This window comes from Trachemys scripta, chromosome 3 (genome assembly GCF_013100865.1).
Source record: "Trachemys scripta elegans isolate TJP31775 chromosome 3, CAS_Tse_1.0, whole genome shotgun sequence".
Taxonomy (NCBI): domain Eukaryota; kingdom Metazoa; phylum Chordata; order Testudines; family Emydidae; genus Trachemys; species Trachemys scripta.
Genome location: NC_048300.1, coordinates 89093855 through 89118317, shown reverse-complemented (window position 1 = coordinate 89118317; position 24463 = coordinate 89093855). Strand labels below are relative to the sequence as shown.

The window sequence follows — 24463 nt, the reverse complement described above, 5'->3', positions numbered from 1 at the left end:
TTGGTTCATGCTACTCACTTCCATTCATATTTGGTGTCCTTCCGTTATTTAGATTTGATACACAGTCAATGGAACCTCTAAGGATTTTATCAAAATAAGTTGTTTTACATAAATGGTGCCACAAGAAATTACACAAAAGTGGTTGCTTCATATCTTTTTGATGCAAAGTTTATAATATTTTTTTTTAGCTTGATGGGGCAAATTCAGTCTTCAGTCATACCACTGATTTTAGTAGAGTTACTCCAGATTGTACGCTGGTGTCGTTTTCTCCTCTTCCATACAATTAATTCGAAGTATTTTACAAACATTCATTATTTAAGCCTCACAATGCCACCGTATGGTGGTGAAGTAAGTAATATTGAACCTGCTTTTACAGATAGGTAAACTGAGATACTTGGAGGTTATAGTCAAAATTTTCAGAAGTATTCACTAATTCTGAGGTCCTCAATTTTTAGGTGCTTTAGTTTGAGAGGTGCTGAGCATCCAGTATTTCAGTAGAAGTCAGTAGGTATTGTGGATATGCAGCACCTCTGAACATCACGCCTTAGGTGTCTCGGATTGGACATACAAAAACTGACATATCCAAAATTAACGAACACTTTTTTGAAAATATGGCCTAAGGAATAGATTTTTAAAGCTCTTTATGCTCCTAATGCCCTTTGAAATCAATGGAAGTTAGCTAGGCATCTAAATACTTTTAACAATCTGTTTCTTGGTGACTTGTTCAAGGTCACAACATGAATTAATGCCAGAGCTGGGAATAGAATCTAAAAATCCTAATTATTCCCTGGCCTAAACACTAGATTACACTCCTTCCCTTATTATAGTAGCCTGATCATTTTATTAGTTTGTTTTATAAATACAAAAGTATATTTTACAATAAGGTCGAAATTTGACTTTTTTTTACCTCAGAACAAACGAAAAGTTCTTTCCTGTATCCTAAAAAAGCCCACAAAACTCATCTTCTCCTATTTAAGTACATTATTTTTTAAAATGCTCATCTGGGTTCAAAAATTGCATGCCAAGTTTCAGTCTTATTTATATTAAAATAGTAAATTGGGAACTTCTCAGAACCACTGAATGTAATGGAAACCATAAATGACCACATACTCCCACTGTAGCATATGCTGTCATAATGGGGATACTTAAAGAAGCCTTATTTATTAGGGCAAATGAATATGGGTCAGAATTAATATATAAAAAATCTTTAATTGTTTTCCCCTTATAATTTTCACAGCAGTGTATAGTTAAATATTCATGATAATGCTGATGATATGCTAAAGGTCTTGAAATAGATCTGGAGTCTCAGAATCAACACAGGTTATTTAACCCTTTTCATCTAATGCACCATCAGGGACTTGCTCAGTGAAATCCCAGAGCACTGGAATAATTAGAAGATCGTAATGAGGATTTAATTAGTCCTTGAGATATGCTGAAATAGGACCACTGAGAACTTTTCTGTTTGGACATGGATTGCAAGCAGAATTGATGCCAATGCAGTTGCTGTGATGTGCTGGAAAATGTATTCCGTTGCTGGAGGCAGTTTCATGGCACCATTCTGTGCCTGTCAGATCTGCATGGAAGATGCCCAGAGTGAGAGCTTCTGAAATTGTTGAACAGTAACCATCCTCTTCTCTTCTCCTCCTCCCAATATCTTTCTTGTCATCCTTCCCACTTCTAGCTTTATTTCTTTACATTGTTTACCTGTTCCAGCCTGTCATGGGAGGGGGATGGTACTATAGTATATTTTGTTTAAATCATATCACAGAGGAGAAAAATGGGTAACAAATAGTATCCAGGTGTTGTGCTGAGCAAAATCTGGATCTGTTTGACACAGCTGCGTGTAAGCATTATCTCCAAATCTAGTCCTTATTTAGTATTAGATCTTCACAGAAGTGATATTTATCAGTAGCTGCAATGTAGTAAATTTAAATGGCTTTTTGGCAGCAGAGATGTTATCCAGCAAGAGGTAGTAACAGATGGGATGTGAGCAGGCATTTTGATGTTTTCTTTGTGCTTCCCTACAAAAAACTAAACAGCAAACTGAATTTCTGTAACTATAAACTGCAAATTTACTCATTAGATTTCATGACGTTTTTGTTATCCTCTTTCAAGTTATTTTCTTTCCTCATATATATACTGTCACTACACAAACTTCACCATTATTTAATTTCTTACAATAAAAAATAAACATTTTTATTTGTTCAGATGGCATAGATTCCAGTTTGGGAATTTGTCCCTAAATTTCCTCCACAAATCCTGATATGGTTTAATACTGACATTTGATGGTAGAGACTCTTTTCCCTGAAATCTATTCCTCATCTTTAAAAAACGAAAAGAAAGAAACAAGAAGAAAAAATAGATCAAAGAACTCTGATTGCAACAAAAAAGATATGGTAGTTTGCTTTTAGATCTTAAAAAGCTCCCCCTCTCCTCCTCACATTTTTGCTCTCATTTGGGGATTTGGGATCTACTCAGAGCACAGAGGAGCCAAAGAATGAAATGATTCCTGTCATTAAAATTCTTCTGCTTGCCATGTTAACGATGACACCACTTAAGGTTAAATCAGACTTGGTAATAAGTTTACTTGATGTAGGCTGAAGTGTTTCAGGCTCTTAAAAGGGAAGGCGCTCAAGGTGTGCCCCAGAGTGCAAAGCCACAGGTATGTTTGGGTGCCGTCTGCTTTCACCCCTTTCTCCAAGTGGGTGAGTGCAGCAGAGCTAGCTCAGGCTGACATGCATGAACACCATGCCAACGTGGAAAAAATCTTCATGCCCAGCAACCTGCTACTAGGTGAATTATGGTCTGGACAACCAGAGAAGTGTTTCATGTAAGACACAGAGCAGATTTTAGCTGAAGCCATTACAGATTTTTAGAAGCAGTTATTCGTTATAAGGATGCCCCATAAAAACAGTTTTCTCAACTTGAATGCCATTACTGAACAGTCTCAGCGCTCTTCCTCCTTCCCCTTCTTCCAAAGGGGAGACACAAGCACATATAAAAGTGATCAAATTGTTGGCAGAATTGTGTTGAGGAAGCTTGTGCTGCATCTGGTTTCCTTGAGGACCAAATTCAGCCCGGGTGTAACTCCCGTTGAAGTGAACATGGGTTTTACCGGCTTGCATTAGGGAAGAATTTGGCTCTCTATATGACTCTGGACAGGACTGTCACATTTGTGAGCACTCGTTTCACACACAACATTTAAGGGGAGAAAGGTTGTCATCAGTATGTCTGTTTGTTTTACCATTGCATTTTTTTCTGAAATGATGCAAATAGGGTGACCAGATGTCCCGATTTTATAGGGACAGTCCCAATTTTGGGGTCTTTTTCTTATATAGACCTGTCCCGATTTTTCATATTTGCTGTCTGGTCACCCTAGATGCAAGTCATATGAATAATATGAGGAGCTGGGTTGCAAAGTCTCTGCTTTGAGCCATTAGAGTCTGAATGGCCTTTGGCCCGTTGCATAGCAAATGTTGAAGGGAGACTGTTGCTTTACTTGTTTTACAATATTTAAAGTGATGCACGATGCCAAACCAAGTTAATTCTTAAAGAATCCAAATGCCAGTTTCAGCAATTGATGGGCATGGGCTTCAGATTAGATTTGGATATCAGACATATTTCCCTTACCAGCCAGCTTCAGCCATGGAGTGAACTGATCGGTTGTGGCATGATGCTAAATATACAGCAGTATTGTCTTTTTGCAAGAAGAATTGAAAGGGGCTGGAGTATGTTTTAGGACAGATAATAAGCCACTTTCATAAACTTCACAACCACAGAAGTGGGGGTTCAGAGTAAATAATGAGACTGGTACAATCAAAACCTGGATCCAAATCTCCAGATAAATTTTGTACACTACCAGCTGGTCATTGCTCTTTTCTTGCTGATGTTAAATATAGTTATACTTGAGAATGAATCTTTATTTCATCTTTTAAATTAAATTGGGAATTCTTTTTTTGAGGTTAGGGGAGGGGAATTTAATTAGTCTAAGAGAGTTTATACAGTTGCTAACACTGAGACTCCTCTACAGAAAAGTTTCCACTGACTTCATTAGACAGCCTCTGAATTCTCTGCCTCTGGGGTCTGGGAGTGAAATAAGCCACAACCAGTCATTGATGAAGAACTTGACAAAGTGACAGTCGTCGTTCCTGTCACTAGGCTTACTGTAAAGTTACTGAGTCTGATCGCTATCCTTGGGACAGCTTCCTATCATAGCCTGTAACATCTGAGCTGCCTCTGGTCTGCCTATTGAGCAGCATTATAATTTCAAAGAGATTTGGTATTTACGTTACCTTAATTAACCTTTATACGAGGCCTCCCAAAAATAATGAACGGCTAATCTAAGCTCCCTATTTCTTTTTAAGTCAATACATAAGTTATCTGAGATCTAAATAATATATTTAACAATAGCTTATATTTATTTAGGTCTTTTCATTCTAAAGGATCCCAGATGGCTTTGCAAACTGCAATATATACATTTATCACTGAGGAGCTGCTGCCAGAAACAACAGTGTGAGGACAGGGACATTTTGGGGCCGAAGAGGCTAATTTTTCATTTATGAAAAATGTCACATAACATTTACGTCCATGTAAGACAGAAAGGACACACTACATATATTTATGGTTTTGTCCTCAAAACCCTGCATACTTCATGGAATTCAGTATATTTACCTCATAAGAAGGAAGCACTAAGCAATCCAGTGGAGATTTGAACCTGAGTCTCCAGAACACTAAATTTTTTAGACCTGAAGTTCCAACCATAAAGCCTGCAGACCCTACAGATTAACACACTGAAAAATGCCCTTCCTTCCACTCTTTCATCTTTATTTTCATAAGTATGCATGTTATGGGGAAAACAGACAAATGTCAGTTGTATAAAGCAGACAGACTCCTTGGAATTTTTCACATTGATGCTCAGATTCGTTTTTTTCAGGCCATGCTACCAAGTGAAATTATTGTGGATTTGTTTTCTAACTGCAGTTTACTGTTGTCCCACTTTCCAAAGCACCATGGCAAAAGGCATCATGTACCATGTGTGCTGCAATAATACATTGTTTGCATGTGAAATAGTGTATTAAGGGGCACATGAACAGTCGTCTTTGCCTCTGTCAGTGTGTCGAGGACTCCACAAATGTTTTTGCTTTTCTGCCCGCAGTGCTGCACTTAAACTTTACATCAGAGAGCATTAGGCAACAGTTGCATAAGGAAAGGTTGGATTTTTCTTCCCAAGGTACCATCTGGGTAATCTGTCTGACCCTTCCTCTGGTTCCACTTTATCAATGATAGATTATATGAATTTCAAGGCTAGGCAGTAGCTGAGCAGGGCTGGGGGTGTGAAGAAATTTAAATATTATTGCATGCCATACCTAGACAGGGTTTTGTAATATCAGAGAAAGAACTGAGAGAGAGTCAGCCAGTTAACCTAAGAGCACAGCTGGTAGAACACTAGGGGGTCTGGGTTAAAGCCTTAGCTAGGTCATTAGTTTCCATCTTCCCCAAAGCTACTGGCATTGTCAAGAGAAACTGGCTGAAAAATAAACAATGAAGATATTGTAAGATATTAAAGCATAATAGGAAAATATATTTTTTTAAATAAATGCAACAGATCCAATATCCCCACCTCCCCCCAAATAGAAACTTGGCCTCTTTGTGAAGAGGAGCAATAGCTCTCGCTGTTTTTGCAGTAGGAGATGATTTTGCTAAGGTGGTGCGTTGTGTGACTATTATTTCACACATGCAAAGAAACATCTTTTGTTGAACTGGTGCAAAGAAACAAGGCAATCAGTCTGCAAATAATAGCAGATGCCAAGATGAAAATAAATTGTCAAGGTGCCAAAGAGAAAACATGTTGTGTGTTATTGTGGCCCAAAGAACCTTGAATGTTTTTAGTGGCATCCTGATGCATTTGTAGAAGAAGTTGAGGTTCATGCTAGCTAATGAAACAGCTGAATGTAGAAATTTGATTTCTGCATAGTTGGTATGGCAGAAATAAAACTTTTTTTCCCCCAGAAAAGCTTTAGAATTGATTGTAGAATGAACGATGAGTCAGAACTTACATCAACCCTGAGTATTTTTTTCCCCCATAGAATTTTGAGATCCTCCAGCATTTTTTAGAATACAGGAATTGATAGTTCATGAAGTGGAAGAAGATGTCTTTTTAGGGGCCATTAACTGAGCACACTGGCTTCACCATTGCTCTTTTGATTCTGTTTCTAATTGATTTTATAATGTTGCTACCCTTCAGTTCAGAGGAGGGTACCACTTCTCAAATGTTTGTATGTAGTGCTCTATTAATCGTTTATTCGATCAAATGCAAAAAAGGGTTTTGTGCCTCCTCTCTCCCTTAGGAAAGCAGCTCCTTTGAACCCCATTCAACATGCGCCCTGGCCCCTACTTTTAACTTTTAATAAAAATCTCTGTTCCTGGGCAAGTAAGAAAAATAAACAAAATCATGTGCAAAATGTGATTCTAACTATGGTCTTTTACGTGGCTCAGGCTGTCACCCTGGGGCAGGAAGGGAGCTCCAGCCCGGCTGCTTCCCGGCTACCGTCTGAGCAGGGCTTCCGCCCAGGCTCCCAGCTCCCTGCTCAGAGCCTGACAGCTGCCCAGGCTCTACACACAGAGCTCTCCATTGGGTGGCTGCCGTGCTCCTGGTGGGGAGCAGGGAGCCGAGAGCCTGGGGGGGCGGGGGCAGCTGGGCTCTCAGCGGGGAGCTACACAGAGCTGAGAGCCCAGGCTCTCAAGTCCCCCACACCGCCCCTCTGAAGTCAATGGAAGCGCTCCTCATTAGGACGTGCACCACTGGCAGAAGGAGGGTAGAGAACCACCGCAGTAATTGCTGTAGTGGCTGTAAGCTGACCTATGTTAGGTTGACTTAAGTTTGTAGAGTGGACGTGCCCTGAGTGTCATGTCCTGGAAGGAGGCTCTCCAGAGTCCAAACCAAATATGAAACTTTGAAAGAATCCCTCTCAGATTTTAAAGGAGAAGCCAGTACATACTAGGACTGCAGTTTGGAAATTGATTAGTGCTTGATAGATAGCCCTGGAACGTAGTCATATTCAGTAAATAAATAGTGATGGTTGGCATTGTACAAATATGTATTAGGCCTGGTCTACATTTAAAAGTTAGGTCAGCGTAGCTATGGCTTTCAGGGGAAGTGAAAAATTCACACCCCTGAGCATCATAGATATTCCAACGTAATCCCCAGTGCAGGCATGACTATGTCAATGGCTATGTCAGAGAGATGGATTACAACAAAGGAAAAACCTATTCTCTCACTGTAGGAAGCGTCTACACTACGGCACTACAGTGCCATAATTGTGCTGCTGTAATGCCTGTAGTCTAGACATGGCCTAAGTGAGTCTGAGTACATTAGTTCATGAAAGGTCTAGTAGCATGTTTATATACATATGTACATACATATGAAGAGAAAAAGTAAAATTGTAAATCTCTGTGATAAATGTTTCAGACACAAATAAATATCAGTGATGTGTAGGATACTGTAAAAATGCCATTTACTTTTTCTAGCCCTTTCTGAAGGAAAAGAAAATTTTTCATTGTCAATAGCAAAGATTGTGTGTTTTATTTTTTGCATTTTACTAAATTTGTACCAATTTAAAACTTCACATGTATGCTTTATTTGAATGTACAAATGTATTTTATCTTAAGTTAATTTTATAGCTGTTAATAGGTAATCTGCTACAATTTCACTTGTTTCCTGCAAAATGCAAAGGCAACTTTAAAGCCTTTATGGATTGTGTACTTAATAAAAAGATTGTTTTTTAAAACAGAAATATGTAAATAAAAAAGTTCTATACATCTTAAAAATACAGCAGCATATACTTTATTCAGCTACTCTTTAAATAGCTCACCCTTACCAAATCCCACTTGCATATTTTCCTGTGGCAAGTAATTTCTTATTCTGATGGCTAGTAAAATATAATTTTTTCCACCATTACCATAAATACATTTTTTTGATGAGCACATTTCCATGATGATTTTTTTAAGGCTAAGCATGCTGTTGTTTTACAGAAGTTTCCTAAAAGAAGCGAACTTGTCACACAAACTGACACATCTGATGCAATCTAGTTATTGACCACCCCATTCCAACTCAGATGTAACCGTAATGTAATCCGCCTGCTCTTCTTTAAAAAAAAAAAATCAAAAAACCTTTATCTTAAATCTAACTGTTTGAAAGAAAATGTATTTCTTTTTTTGTTTTGGTTATAAAATGAAGCTGAACAGTTGTGGGAAAATGTGCAAGTAAGGAAAAATGAATGTATGCCAGCTGTTCCCTGCCACTGTTGATAAGATTCCTAAAATTGATGCATTTTTTTCTTTTTGGTGTGAGAACTTTAATTTCTTGATCATGAACCCATTTCCTTTCTAAGATATTTGGGCTTCCTGCAGATATTTGGAAGCAAGTTTGGACTTGTCCATGGAGCCATGGGAGCATGGCAATGTCTCAGAGCAATCCAGATCAGGACCCAATCCAATTCTTCCCGTCCACATCAACAGTGGGACTGCAACACAACCTATTTCTCTCCAGAAATAGGCCTTAGGGGGCAGGATATCCCACTTCTAAGGGCATGGTTCTAACTCGTCTGAGGCAGTTGGGAACAAAAGATAATGTAGCACAGATGCTCTCTCTGCATCTCCAGGCTCCATCACATCATAACTTCCTCCCCTCTCCAATCTCAAAAGATAACAAGAAACACCAAACCATCCTGAGAGAAATCTCACATCTTCTGAAACCAGGGGCAATAGAACCAGTCCCTCAGCTCGAAAGCTGATGAGGATTCCACTCCCTTTGCTTTGTGGGTCAGACAAAGATTCGGTAGCTGTCCAGTTCAGCCAAAACCAAAACCTCTAGAAGCTGAACAAGAGGTCATTTGGGATGGAGACCTTCCATTTTCTTCCTTCCATTTTTGTTGCAGTCTCTTCAGGAGACCTTCCAATGTCAGTGGATGTGGAAGAAACGTATCTGCACATACCCATCAGGCCCTGTCGCAAATCATTCCTCCACATCACCTGTGAAAACCATCACTACCAATACAAATCATAGCCTTTTAGTGTGTCCACCATAGCCAGGATGATCAAGAAGGTATTAGGAGTGATAATAGCCTGGCTGAGGAATCTTTTTAGCCAGTGCAACATTTGGAAAGTTAACTATGTCATATAGATGAAAAGGTCCATTGTGTATAGGAAGGCTGTGTACTTTATTTGCTTACTGTATATAGAAGTGGGTTTACTATCTTTATAATAAAAGACTTATAGTGCAGCTAGTACAGAATGTTTCATTGAAATGGATCCCAGGAGTGTGATACAGGTGGTGTCTGTTGGAAATATTAACATTTATTTCATGCCAACTATTATGTTAGGATTTAAATTAGTTACAGTTATGTCCTCTGATCACAGATTTTTTGTAATAAGTTTTGTGTGTGTAGTAAAGTAACTATTTTACAATGTAGGAGTCTGTCTCAAAACAGAGCTGAATACAAAACTCACATAAATTTTCCCTGTCTGGAAGTACGGAAGTTCCCAATCGGTATTACCCTGTCTTCAAGGCATCTCTTTTGACCTTGACTACCGTGATTTTTCTTGCCACTCTACAGTGTATATGTTTTGTTTCCTCTAGAGGGCTCACAAACTATTTAAAGGGATACTATCCAATCCCCTACAATAATAATTTATTAAATGTTCAATACTTTGACACACTTGATATCTCACAGTGGGGAAAATATGCTTACAGTTAGGGCCACTGCCCCTTTTTTTGCCTCTTCTTTTCACCAAATTCCTTTCTCTGTTTCTCTCCCACTTCCTTATCTTTGTATCTCTCCTTCTTTCTTTCTTCTGCATTTCCTTCCCTGCAGCAACTTCCAGTTTCCCAATACTCATCTATGGGCTTCATTTTTATCCTTCTCCATTCCACCACTAATACAAGCAATGGCGTAATATTCTTATCTCTTTAAATCTGACATTTAAGGTGTCTCCGCCCAATTAGATTAATGGAGAGAAGAGGAAACAGACACCTTTCAGAGCTTTTGTGTCTGATCTCTCCAGTCTCAGAAGACAACACTGCTTGAGTTTATATTCCGTTTGCATTTGGAAGGTTTTGTTTGCAATCATGAAGGACAGAAACTTACTCTTATTTTTTTTCATGAACACTTACATTCTGCAGAATCTGAATATGGCATGTGGGCAGCATCAACACATCCAGCAGGCTGGATCTAGCATTTTATACTGTGCTGTAGAATCTGAAAATGCTATCTCTCCACTGCAGTAAAATTGCCAGTTTAAACTGTCTATTCCCACGGAGTATTGACTCAAAAGTGTCTGCAGTACTTGAGGAAAAAATAACAAAAGATCTTTCGTTTTTTATTTGGATATCTTCATATTCTTGCTGCCAAACATTTGTATTTGAACAGTAACTTTTATTCAAATACAACTTCAAGGCCTAATATGCTTTTGCCTCACTATATGTAATTCTATTTGTGCTTGAAGAGTAGTGAAAAAACTCAGTTACTCAAAACTTTCTCTATAATGTTGAGTTGAGAGGACTTTTTTTCAGGCAAATGTAAAGACAGATCTTAACAAGCAAACAGGACAGGTAAGAAATTACCTTTCCTCACAAAAACAGAGAATGACTTGCTGTCTCCTCAGCACATCATCATCAGAGTTAAAAGCAGAACTGAAGACTCTCAGAGAAAAAAACCCGCAAAACTAGTAACTGTGTACAGACATTTGATGGGCTGCATTTTATAAGATTTTTCTCTCTTTTTTTAATTATTGGAAAAATAAAAGTTCCATGGAATCCCCTCTCTTCCCTCCCATTTTGTGGGGTTACTACTATGACTTTATAGGGCTGTTGATTTTTAGTGAATTTTACTAGACCTCTGATTGTAACTTGAACTATATATCAAAAATATGAATCATTAATACTTTTCATTTATGGAGGGAAAAGAAAAAAGTATGCAGTTCACGGGTTGATGACAATATAGATGCCTCTAAATTCGTGGAATAAGGATCTGGAGAATGGATGAGGACCTTTAGACATACTTTATTTATGACTGCTACATCCTGCTCCTCATGTCAGTGATGTTTGGAGCTTTTATAAGTGGCACAGGTAATAGAAGTATTGATGGAAATGCCGCATTACTGGACAAAAAAGTGCTGTATTCTGGTAGAAAACAGTCAGACGCTAACCTCCTACATAATGATCCCTCCATCTCCCCTCCCCTGGTGAATTTAGTTATTTTTATTACAGTGAACAGAATTGCTGTTAATTCTATTTCTGGAGACTTTGTTTTTGAAATTGTCTTTCAATTTAATTAAAATAAAATAAGTAGGACTCCACTGCCCTTCTTTGGAAAATAAAAATTTGTGAGCCTTATCTCCTGACTTTGGAATTTGAGTCAACTTCTTTGCTGACTGCAATGGAGTTATGCCAGCAAAGATTTTGACTCATTGTCTCTGGTTCTGTTTGTTTTCTGATGATGTGAGCAATTACAGCTGTCTGTTGTCTGGGAATCTTTACTTTGAAAATGATTGAAAAAGTTTCTTCTTAAGGAAGGGATCCCTTAAAGAGAAAATATAAATGTCTTCAGAAATATGAAAGTGAAAGTTCTGTATTTACATTTTTGTTTTGCTATTTATCTCTCTCTAGGTTTTATGGCAGGCATACAAAGGAACCCACAAATATCCCAATATGGACCTCAACAGACTGGGCCTTCCATGTCACCACATCCTTCACCTGGAGGCCAAATGCATCCTGGGATTGGTAGTTTCCAGCAGAGTAATTCAAGTGGTACTTATGGGCCTCAGATGAGCCAGTATGGACCACAAGGTAATATAACAAACAAACCATGAGACATGCTGTTAAACTGTAAGGTAAAAAACTAATAATTTTGTGGAAAACTGTTATTCAAAGAATGCCTTTTTTTAAAAGGACTCAATGACACACCTTTTGTTTTAAAATAATTGCAAAAACTTCTTTAGCTAACATCATATTCAAAATATTATTAGCAGTCTTTGTATTCTTTAATTTCTCAATAAAATTCACTGGCTTATGGCACTTGAGTTAAAACTTTTTGTTTTGCGTTATTATACTGAGGCTAAGCATGAGGCGAGAGATTATTTGACATTAAAAGATAATTTGAGGACATACGTTGAATTGTTTTCCAGTGTTGCCTCATCTGACTTGGTGACTGAAGAGAAAACTGGTCATATATATAAAAATAAAATAATCCAAAACAGGCCAAGACACAATGTTAGACGCCTCATAAATTTTAAAGTAGGGTTAAGTCTGCTTGAGTTGAAACTTTACCAGTTATTTCCTAGAGAGGTAGAAGCACTAATGGCCATATATTTTTATTTTCCATTTAGACTAATAATGGACAGTATTGCTAATTAAATCTGTGCAAAACCTAGGAGTTTCACTTCACTTTGGCTTGAGGAAACATTTTAATTGGTTAAATCTGTGTGGTTTACACCCTTACTACTCTGTTTGGAGTTTCAGGTTTGAATGAACACACAATTTCAAACAAAATTAATCTGAAACTGTCATGGTTGCTCCATGATTTTTCAAAAATGGTTATCAATGTTTTAGTAAGTTTAGTTAGCTGATTCACTTACCACTGTAGGATACAAATCACCGAGACCCACTGATCTGTATAGGTTTCCAGTATTTCCTTAATTGCTTTTTGTCATCAGCTATAGTATTGATAATGGTCTTAATTACTTCCTAATTGTCCATATCTCTTCCTGTTTTTGATTTGTTACTTTCCTGTCTCCTTTGAATGGAAATTGAAGATTTCATGGTATGTTTGTAAGAGCAAGAGTTTGTCCTGGGTCAGAACATAAGCTGGTCAAATGTTTGTCCTTGTCCAAAATTTGCCTACTCGCCAGTGTTGGGTATCTCATTGTACACCACTTAGCTAGCCCCCATTAGCCAAGAGATGACAGCATTTCAGCACTGAATGTGTATATTGATGAAGCCGTTATTAATTATTCTTTATTATTTTATTAATTTACTCTAAGTAGATTGCTGTCTTTACTGGTTTGGTTTTCTGGCCAAGGGAGTAGCTTCTTCTAGATTAACACCACTGTCTCTCTGTAAATGTGCCACCATAAAATACACATGAAGTATCGGATCTGTAATGCTGCCTGGCCCATTCTTTTGGAGGTCAGGCCTGTCATCCCTAGGATGTGCTTGAGTTCTACCAACTCAGGGAACAAGCATCACAAAACTGGTCCCAAAACAGGACTTCCCTTGATATGTGGAGCCCCGAGGCCAGTTTGAAATGTTGTAGTAACTGTGGTCTATTAATGAGTATCATAATACAGTAGTTACTGAGGGAATGTAATATTGAGCTCTAATGTATATGGTTTGTGAATTTTAACTAACCCTTCAAATTGAGAGAGCGAGCGAGAGATAGGTCCTTTTATTTTGCTTGTTTGACAGAATTGTTGAGGGATTTAAAAAAAAAAAAGAGAAGAAACAAATTCTACCCCTGAACATTTAATGCACACAACCTTGAACTAGTCTGTTGCTTCATCTTTAATGGATAACCTTTAAAGTATGCATCTGTTTAGAGATTTAATGAATTTTCAGCGAAACCATTGAATATACAGGGACAGTATTTCCTTTCAAATTGGATCAAAAAGCTTGTCTGTTTCAGCAAGTTCTTCCCATTGCTTGTTTACTGAAAATAGCTATTCTATTGAAAAAGGTCTGTATCTTGATCCAGGAAATTCTGTAGAGGGCTCATCAGAATGCTGTTGGAAGTGAGTTCTAACGAGGATGATTTTAGTATTCTGAGTTCTATCAGAATTAAGCCCTCTCCTTGTTTTGGTGGCTTTTCTCACCCCACAGAAAATCCCCTTCTCATTAATCCCTATGATACATTTGTTCTAGTGCTCTGAACAAAAGACTAGGAGCCAAGAACTCCTGAATTCTAATTCTAGCTCTGCTGCTGATTCCCTCTTTCAGCTTGGGCAAGTCAATTAATTTCTCTGCTTCAGTTTCCTTAACTGTAAAATGGGGATAATAATGCCTCACAGGGATGTGTGAAGATTAATTAGTTATGTCCAATTTACTGGTGCCTTCCTTTTGTTTGTAAAGCATTTTGTAGTTGTAAGATGTTGTAGGAGTGCTTCTGTAATCTGAACAGCGAGCAGCTAGCTTAAGTGGTAAAAATCCAGTGGATTTATTATGTACCATCATGACTTCCAGCCACATTGATACTGTTGAGATTCCAGACCATGGAAATAGTTGGTCTGTGCAATAAAACATTAGCTGAATGAATCCACGCTGATTGAATGGAAAGATTTTTATACTAAATCAATGCATTTAAGTAACATGCCAAATATTACTTTATTTTTCTCTTGAGTTCAGCAGTTTTTTCGCCTCTCTTTGTAGATGAAAGTGTCTATGTAATGATTTTATGGGTCATGGCCAAAAGAAACGGCTATTAAAATGTGAACTTGGGGGCAGTAGGAGAATGAGCATTAACAAGTAGTTTCAAAAGGGCTTGGTGAATAGTGTGATGGATGTAAAGTGTGTTTCTCTGTCAGATCCTAGAGGGGACTGGTGATCCCATCCTCTGGCAATTGTAAAATTAGTACACTGAAGACTTTGTGTTGTATGGGTGATAAAGGGAGAAGAGAACGTGAAATTTGTCACCATGTTGTTTGACCATTTATGAAACATTGGCATGACTGTTATAATTATATTAAATATTCACAAAAATCACTAATCATAATGTGTCTTGGGCCTTATCCAATATATTTTTAGTTCGAATGCTTATTTAAGTGTTATCTTTTAATAGACAACTCTTCATTTTTTAATGAGCATAACTTGTACTTTCCTCTCTAACACTTACTCGCTAACATTTGCTACATTATGATTATTATGACAGAGATCTGTATAAAAGCCCATTCTGGCTCAAAAAGTCAAAAAATCACTTTTTTTTAATTATAGCTTTGTTAAATATTTCTTTCAGTTACCAAATGTACGTATACAAAGACCGAACAAACAATAAATTAACATTGAAAGGGTGCACTTTACAGCATTATAACACTTCGGAAATAAGAACCTCAAAAGTTACAGTCAAAACCTTTTACATTGCCCACAAATATACTTACAATTAAGAATATATGACAGTGTTGCTCCACTTGTCTTTCAAGTGTCAAAATATAAATCTTGTTTTTTTTAATTCATTTTAGCCTTCATCCAGCAAAGCACTTAAGCCCATGCTTAATTTTAATCACACTAGTAGTCCCATTTAACTCCATCAGACGTCTTGTGTACTTGATAAGCATATGCTAAAGTGCTTTGCTAGATCGAGTGCCTTAATTTATGTTTTCTTTGTCAGTTACGGACCAGTCCTGCAAACCCTTTCTCAAGGGAATAGTCCTTACTCTGCAATAGAATAAAAATTACTCCTGTGAGTTAGGGTTTGCAGGAGTTAGCCTCCAACTATAGAATAAAAATTATCTGAGCTGTTTATGGTCAGTTTCACTTGGTTGTCATCAGTTTCACAGCAGTAAAGCTCATTTGGGTAGGACACAGCTCTCTCCAGCTGGTCCAAGACTGTGGGACAAATTCCCACAGAAATAAAACCATCACAAACCTCACCACCTTATGCTCCAAATTCAAGGCGCACTTCTTCAACCTTGCTTTTGCTAATATACAGACATAGCACAGAGTACATATATTACATTTTTGAAAAATACGAAAAAAATCCTCAACACCATTTTTCTTGCCCACCCCACAGAAAGAAACACTTAAACTGTATGTAAGCTGTCTTTTTGTTCTGTGTTGTAAAACGGCTCATACAATGGGGTCCAAGTCAATGACTAGTGCTCCTATGTGCTACTGAATACAAATAAAAAATCATTGTTATTGTAATGGATGTTAGTCACTTCTCTTAATGCTCTTCTGGAAGGTTCTTAGATACTTAGCTATTAGGGCCATAGAAGAACCAGCATAGAATAGAGCCCATCTGGGCATATTAAGGATGAGATTTTTCCGAAGTGCAGAGTTTACCTAACTCTGCTCCCATTTAAGTCAGTAGTAAAACTCTCATTGACTTTAGTGCAGTGGTGGGCAACCTGTGGCCCTTCCGGGTAATCCGCTGGTTGGCCTCAAGACAATTTGTTTACGTTGACCATCTGCAGGCACGGCCGCCCACAGCTCCCAGTGGCCGCGGTTCGCCGTTCCCAGCCAATGGGAGCTGCGGGAATTGGCGGCCAGAATGTTCCTGTGGCCTGCGTCGCTTCCCGCAGCTCCCATTGGCCGGGAACAGCGAACCGCGGCCACTAGGAGCTGTGGGTGGCTGTGCCTGTGGACGTCAGCTAAATGTCTCGCGGCCCGCTAGCAGATTACTCTGATGGGCCGTAGGTTGCCCACTGCTGCTTTAGTGTATTAGGCCAATACTGAATGCTATGGAAATTCCACCCGAAATCTTAAAATACAAACAGACAAACAAAAAAACACTCTTCATTTAATTTTAAAAATATAACATTAGTAACTATTAATACTATGTTTTGTAATTTCTTTTTTAAGTAAAAACTAAGGCTCCAGTTCTACAAATGAGTGTTTGCAGGTTGGCTCCTAAACATGAGGACTCCGCCACTTGAGAGCATCCCCTAATCAGAAATACTTGGAATGGGATTTAACATAATAGCCTTTTTAATAACTTATTCATTTAAATAAGGGCCTCTTTTTAAAATTCCTGAAATCTATATTTATCCAATTGAAAAAAGGCACCACTACAGTTTGATGGATAAATGGGAGTATAGACAATTTTAAAAACATTTGTAGGGATATTATTTTTAATACTGTGAATCTGACCTCCACCTATAAAGCAAGGAAACTTACAGTCAGTTCTGAAACTTCCTTCTTCACTCCTCTCTAATTGCCTAGAAATTGCAGGGTATCAGACCCCTAAGTGCAGTTACATACTGTGGTTCATGCACAGCAATGCCTGAGCAGAGTGGTGAGTATGGGACATAAGTTTCAACCTTTGGCCGGTTGTCAGTGTCTTCGTGTTTTTATTGTCTGTCTTCCCTTTTTTTAACTCCAATTATCATTTTACAAGTAACTTTGATTGCTTCCTCCTCCATTTGAGACTCCAAACTTCTGGATTCTATTCTAATTTGCTTGGGTGAGCTGGAATCGAAAATCCATTGGATGCAGAGGGGAGGAGTTGCTCACTAGTATTCCAGAGCTGCTGTGCCAGGCTTATACCCACTTGAAAAGTGTGGGCTCTTGGACTTGGCTGCCTGACACGTCCAGCTGATGTGGGCTGGCCCAGCATCTGCTGCATTCTTTGTGTTTAATGCTGCATCCATCTGTTTTCTGTCAAAGCCACTGCCAGCAAATTACTAATCTATTAGAGAAACATGGAAATAAGATTGCACTTCTCAGTCCTGGATTTTTCTCTTCTATTTTGTTTGGCTTTTATTTTTCCTTTTTTGTGGTTTGGGGAAGGTATAAGAATAGCTGGTACTTGAGGTATTGAGGAAATATTTAGCAAAAAAATAAAAACCTGTGGAAAAAACATTGAAGCATGTTTCCTTTCTGAAAGGATATCATTTCCCTGTACTCTTGGACTTGGATCCCTGGAGATGAATGATTTTAACTGAGGCAACATGTGTTTATGGAGAAGATTCCTCTGTTTTTGTGTGTGGTGCTGAGTCTCCATAAACCAAAGGAAAAAAAGGAAAATTAGAAATATTCTGTCCCTGATGCAAAATAGTCTCAAAATAATAATGTCATCAGTGTCTGTTCCTCCATGTTTGCTGCTGAATTATATTTTGTAGACCTTAGTTGATTAAAGACCAGAAAAAAATTAGGAATTCAGGACAAAATTCAACCCTGGCATAAGCTGGAATGATAGTAACTGTCATTGACTTCCATGGGAGTAATACCTGCTTGCATAAGGGCTGAATTTGCTCCTCATTGGAAGGTACCTTATGTACAGTGTGAATGTAATATATATATATATATATATATATATATATATATATATATGCGCTGTACTCTGTGTATGTATATGTGTTCACGCAACCCTGTTGCATAAATATATCTACCAAGCAGTCTTAAGACCAGAGCAACAGCTGAGTTGTGTGTTACTAGTTCAATGGTAAGCGGAGGTATGGAAAGCTCTAATGAGCACTCATTTGGTGGCCATATATTTGGATTGAAGAGGTTTGGCTGGAAGAGGCATCAATAACAGGACCTCTTCAAGAATAGAAATGATCAGTTGACAATGGCTATGACTAGAAGAGGATAGGGAATAACAGGGCACAGTGTTTAGAGTACAGCTAAATCTGGACACTTTCATCTTTGCTAAACCACATTGTGGGGATCCTTCTGTGAAACAACCACGCATAGATGCTGGGTTTCTCAAACAAGAGTAATTTGTTATTTCATTTCCTTCGAAAGCATAGGTCACATATGTTTCCACTGTAGAGAGCTTGTAACTGAATGAGTCAGTTAAAAGTGGCTGGGGGGTGGGGGAAGAGAACTATGCACAGTAAAATGGCATGAATATATGAATTAATTACACATACAGTCAGATCCTGGATTAATATATTTCTTTTCAATATAAACAGGAAGGGATGGAGGACTCCTTGTATTCTATCCGTTTCTCTTTCTGGTAGCTTGAGGGTGAGGCGAGAGATGTCTTATTTCTTCATTTCAGAGGAGGCGCTCACTGGCTGTACCATTTAAATAAGCGTGGGAATATTGAGGAAGAGTCAGAATATTCCACTCTGTGTTATCCCATGGGGGGGGGAATTGAGTTGTATTTCTACTAAGTTGGGTGTGACGAGAAAAGAAATTGCAAACCAGCTGAGCAATCCAGGGAAATGTGGGGTTTTATATATTTCTTTATGCTCTTCTTATGCTCTTTGTTTTTTGTTTGGTTGGTTGGTTGGTTTTGTTTTTGTTGTTGTCGTTGTTTGGGTTTTTTAAGTAAAATTCTGTTCCAGAAAAGTTAGTACTTAAATTTGAAGAAAAAGGTAAAACACGTTAACTTGGGTAATGTTCAGGATTCTTTAGGAAATGTTTGTAAAGTAATCTGAGTATGTAAAGTGTTGGGTTAAATACTAAGGCCTTGGCTACACTCAGGACTTCCCAGCGCTGCCGCGGCAGCGCTGTGAAGCGCAAGTGTAGTCGCGCCGCCAGCGCTGCGAGAGCTCTCTCGCAGCGCTGTAAGTACTCCACCTCTCCAAGGGGAATAGCTTGCAGCGCTGCGAGTGAGCGTGCAGCGCTGCAGGCACTGATTACACTGGCGCTTTACAGCGCTGCACTCGCTGCGCCCAGGGGGGGCATTTTCACACCCCTGAGCTCAGCAAGTTGCAGCGCTGTACAGCTCCAGTGTAGCCAAGGTCTAAGTATTATTGTCCCTCTTGTAGCCATGAAAGACTCCAAATGAAAGCAGAGGTGTTGGTGCTTTGGTGTAATCATGTGTTTGAGCTTCCCTGTCCAGTTCATTGGATACTTGGTATATTTAGCATGTGGTACACTTATATGTTTTTGGTGGGCAACTATTAATCTTTCAGGTGTTTTACAATCTGGGCGTCAAACCCCACCTTTCATGTACTGAATACAGTCCACAGAACCGGAAGCAATACTCTGCATCATAGAGAAACACAACTGGGGGAGGGGGAGGGGCGTTATGAGTCTGCACCAGTGTTTATGCATGCAGCAGCTAGAATATGGACCAACAGGAGGAGAAAGTTCCAATGTGAAAATTGAAACGCTGGGAAGCAAAAAGAAACTTTGTGGACACAGAGCTCTACTAGGGTAAAAAGGGACTTCTGAAAGGGAAGGGAAAGATTCCTAAAGTCCTAGCATCACGGGTCAGCACTGGCACATCTGTATTGTAAATTCACACTGTGGTTAGGAGCAGAACCTTTGGGAGCAGGGCTCCAATGAGAAAATTTTGGTGCTGGAATTACAGAAGGATGAAATCTCTGAGGATATAAAATGAGCAAAAATAAAAGGCACTTATGAAAGAAAAGAATTTATATAAGGAGTTTCTTTAACCCTAGGCACCTCTTCAGTGCACAAAACATTTCTGATCAATTGTTAACCCTTTAGATTCAGTGTGTTTCTGTATTCATATCACCCTATGCATTTATATGGCTATCAGTCTGGAAAATACCAGTGTTCTAAGGGTTAATAGAAATTCTGACTCATGTCCTGTGTTACTCACATTATTTGACTACCTAAAGAATTTTCCAGCAGGCAACTTGCTAAATGGAAACATCAGATGAAAAGTTTTATGTTTTTCTCTGTGTTTGTTGTTTTGTTTAGGAAACTACTCCAGACCGTCAACATACAGTGGGGTGCCTAACACAAGTTACAGTGGCCCAGGACCCGGCATGGGTATAAATGCCAATAGTCAGATGCATGGACAGGGGCCAAGCCAGCCATGTGGTACCATGCCCCTGGGACGGATGCCATCAGCTGGGATGCAAAGCAGACCATTTCCTGGAAACATGGGCAGTATGACCCCCAATTCTCCTGGCATGTCTCTGCAGGGAGGCCCTGGGATGGGCCCACCCATGCCAACTGTGAACCGTAAGGCACAGGAGGCAGCTGCTGCAGTGATGCAGGCTGCTGCAAACTCCGCTCAGAGCAGGTAGGCATCCAAGCGAAAGGATTTTAAACAAGTAGAAACTTGGTATTATTTCAGAAACTGCTACAGTAACAGTTATGTAGATGTGTGTGTTAATTTATATATGCTCTAGTTATATGTCCTATACATATACGGGTAATAAAGAATGTGAAAGAACAATCTTAAATGTAAGGGAAAGTACAGTACAGCTATATGTCGTGTGAACTGGCCTTACAAGGAGAAGACTTGCCATTTACAATATGATTCCTGGCACTATAGGCTGTTAGAACAGGAAATCCCACAGGGCTATGGTGACATCAAGAGCCAAAAACAAGCTCTTACAACTTAAAATGGAGAATTTTAATATTTGAATTGGAACCCTGTAGCTATCTTAGGGCCAGATTGTGTCCTTGGCTGTGTGCCTGTGCTGGGGAGTAATGGGGCACAAGGCTCCCCTTGCTTTCCGGTGCTTCCTATCCATATTGTAGGTAACAGCACTAGGGGAGAGCCATTTCTATGGGGCCACCACTCCCACTCCCAAGCAGGCATGCAGGCAGGGATGGGGAGTGGGGCGGAGCCTTGTCTCCTTCCTAACACACAGGCCAGTAGAGCTGAGCTGGCATGGAACGAGAAGCAAGCTGCACCAGGTATAAACTGGAGGAAATTACTTCCACCCACCTGCAAGGGGGGAATTGGGGACGACTGTGACTCTGAGTCACAATCTGGTTTCTGATCTGCTCCTGAGGGCAGCGCAGCTACACCCTGCCACTTGTTCATGGCTTGTGGCAAAGCCACAGATTAGCCCTTGGGTATTTTTAAGGGGCCTAAGTGCCTATAGTGAAGTGTTTTTTTTCTCAGAACATCTTCATATAAGGAATGTGTATGTTTCACTGAATTGAAACAAATAGTGACTGATACTTTTATTGTTTCACCATAAAAAAGGAGTTTCATTATATCTGAGGTTACTACAAGCTCATTCCCCTCTTATGTGTATGAAAGTTTTTATGCATGTGTATATTAAGCGCACACATAGAGGCACATATGCATGTATAGGGCTTTATAAAATTCTAGGATACATTCTACAATGGTATTTGGAAGTTGGAGGTGCAGGTAATTCTAAGGCACAATGTCAAAAGAAAATAGGAAGCTAATGCATTTAGGTACATTTTGCTTTCTTGTTTGGTGCTTTTGGAGTGCAGGTGGCTCCTCCTGTTAAGTGTTAGAAAACTTTTAAACAATAATAAAGTCACTGTTTTCACATTCCCTTTTAGTAAAATAAATCACACTCCCTTTCAGCAAAATAGCCTAGACCCTTGCAGAGGTCTGTGGACCAGCAGGCGCTGGTTGACTTGATTGTTTTCACGGACCTATTGAGTAAGATTTACAAAGTCTGGTTCTATCTGTCTGGTTTAGGATATAATCTGGTAGGTCAGGCTAGAAGGAATAAATTAGCCATTGTTGCAACTGCAGGAGCATTTTCTTTATAATAGTACAAGTGGGTGGACAAAAAAAAATCAAAATCATGTTTTTTTTTTAATTAAAAGGAAAAGAATTGATTGTAATAAATGGAAAGTATATGGTGGTGATTTGCCTTATACTTTGAATATAGAGCCTGGTGTTTGATTAAAAACTAAGATAATTAATTCCTGCTCCCACCTCACGCCTCCCTCCCAAATCAGTTTGGTAGACTTGCTTTCAGTTTCTAGCTTTGCCTGGTCAATAATGCACCATTTCAAAGCCTTTTCATCACGTTGCCAATTTGAGTGATCCAACACCTGTAGGGAGGACTATGCAGTCATCAGGTCTTTACCGCAAAAGGAACATATACAAGCTACAAATTGGGTGAAACCTGTCAATCCTTTCTTATTCCGAAGGATTGGAAGCACGACATTTCTCTCCTTGATCCCAGGTTAAGTGTATGGGAGACAGCATTGTTGCTTTTGGCCTTAATTCTGCAAGCCCTCCATACTTACATATGGAAGGAATGTAGTTGACAGGGTGATTCATACTTGTGATACAGAACAAATCCAAAGAAGCTGTTCTTTTGTTCTGCTTTAGGCCACCATACATTAGGTCGCCTGCTTATCCCAGCCAGTCTGGGGCTGGCGGACGCCCCATGTTTTCTTCACAGCACCCCAACTATGGCAACGCTCAGGCTCCCATGATGCACCAGCCTGACCAGTACGGGTAGGTAGCAATATAAACTGGACTTGCTGTGGGACCTTAGCAGTTTTTTTTTAATGTTTATGAACATGCCATCTGGCTGCTGAAGGAATACAAAAATCAAGAGAAAGAATTTCAAATATTTGCATCATAGAGGGGTTTTTTGTTCTTTTGTTTTTGTTTTTACTAACTCCACTGTGACAATATGATGAAAATCTGCATGTCACTCACTCACACACACCCTGCATGGCTTTTAGCATGGCTCTGTTTCCTTCATGCCTGAGAGGGAAATGAAGAACTTCATCACTGAAAAAGAATGAAACCCACCCCACCACACACTCCAGGGGTCATTTCTCCCCCATTGTTATTGTTGTTTTGTTTAGGAACGTTGCTTACATGACTGTGATGTTGTAGTTGTTGGCATTACTACCACTTCAGTGAGCCACTCTCACATAATACAACAACCCCTTTTTGACAGGAGAATTATTTTAAAAGTGATGACAAGATTCATTAATGGGACTTACAAAAGGTTTCATTACGTCATGACTGAGAGAGTGTGTGTTTGAAAGATATCTGCTAGTCCCTGCCTACCGAGGAGTTTTAAACATGCTGGAGTGTCCAATATCAAACATTAGCTTAAAACATGCCTAATGTTTTTCCATCAGAATTCTTCATGCTGTGATTTCTGCAGCATTGTTACAAATCAGAGTGTCGGGAGTGAGGGAGGAGGCAGGAAATATGCACAAACCTGCTTCCAGCACAGTCTTTGATCTTCCACAGTGCCAGACTTGATCTTAGTTTCAAGTGTCATGGAATTCCCTCCATGACGTTATCTCCATTACTGACCAATAGGAAGTCTCGAGACCCATGTTACCAGTGCCTTCCCAGTCATCAGCAAGTTTCAATTTTAGTTTTCCATGAACTGTATATTGTTTACATAGCCACACACACACAAAAAGATCGAGAAACTCCAGAAAAGAAGGTTGAGAAACTACTATAAAAATCACTATTGGTTCTCTTTATTTAAAATGGTAGAAGCTGCAAAATAGCAAATCTTGCCCCCTCTCCCCACTCCCCTGGCATTTGCTGGAATTGGAAAGATGTACCCTGGTATATGCCAAAGTACATGAACACCGTGCAGCGTATTTCCATGTATGTCTTGAGTTTGTAGGATAGATTTGTGGGGTTTAGAGATTATTTGATTATTTGAGATTATTTATAACTGCGAAAGATATTCTTGTATGTAGAGTTAAAAGGAAACAAAATGAGCAGGTTACAGTTATACAGCAGTCTGTTTGTATAAGTAGGTTGTAGTAGCCTTCAAGGTCAACTCCTAAATCAGTAGCAACATATCAGTGGGGGAGAGACATTTATCTAGTGCTAATCCACAGGATCTGTCCTTTATGAACTCGGGAGTCCCATTTAGATATAGAAAGCTAGTTTGGCTGTGGCTTGCCAAGCCACATTAAGCAGCTGTGTAAAATGAATTTAAATGGCATGCATCAGAGTAAAATCACTTCCACTGGGGCAGAAAATCAGTGTTACCTAACCAGAGCTGGATGATCAAGATGTGAGACGCTCAGTGAGTTATACCTAGTCCTCTTCCTCATACAGAACACCACCTTTTTAATTTAAAAAAAAAGGTAAAGAAAGATTAAAAGAGAAAG

At 39.1% G+C, this 24463-nt stretch overlaps 1 protein-coding gene across 13 annotated transcripts in view; it reads left to right on the top strand.

Moving 5' to 3' along the window:
- ARID1B (AT-rich interaction domain 1B) overlaps positions 1–24463 on the top strand; it is a 406554-nt gene that overhangs the window by 305698 nt on the left and 76393 nt on the right. For 8 of the 13 annotated variants that reach the window (XM_034765331.1, XM_034765333.1, XM_034765329.1 and 5 more), the window contains 3 exons: positions 11666–11845; positions 20330–20657; positions 22692–22820. In XM_034765331.1, the coding sequence (XP_034621222.1) occupies positions 11666–11845; positions 20330–20657; positions 22692–22820 (637 nt within the window). The remainder of the gene's footprint in view (positions 1–11665; positions 11846–20329; positions 20658–22691; positions 22821–24463) is intronic. The other 5 variants (XM_034765337.1, XM_034765336.1, XM_034765332.1 and 2 more) reach the window with 1 other exon arrangement.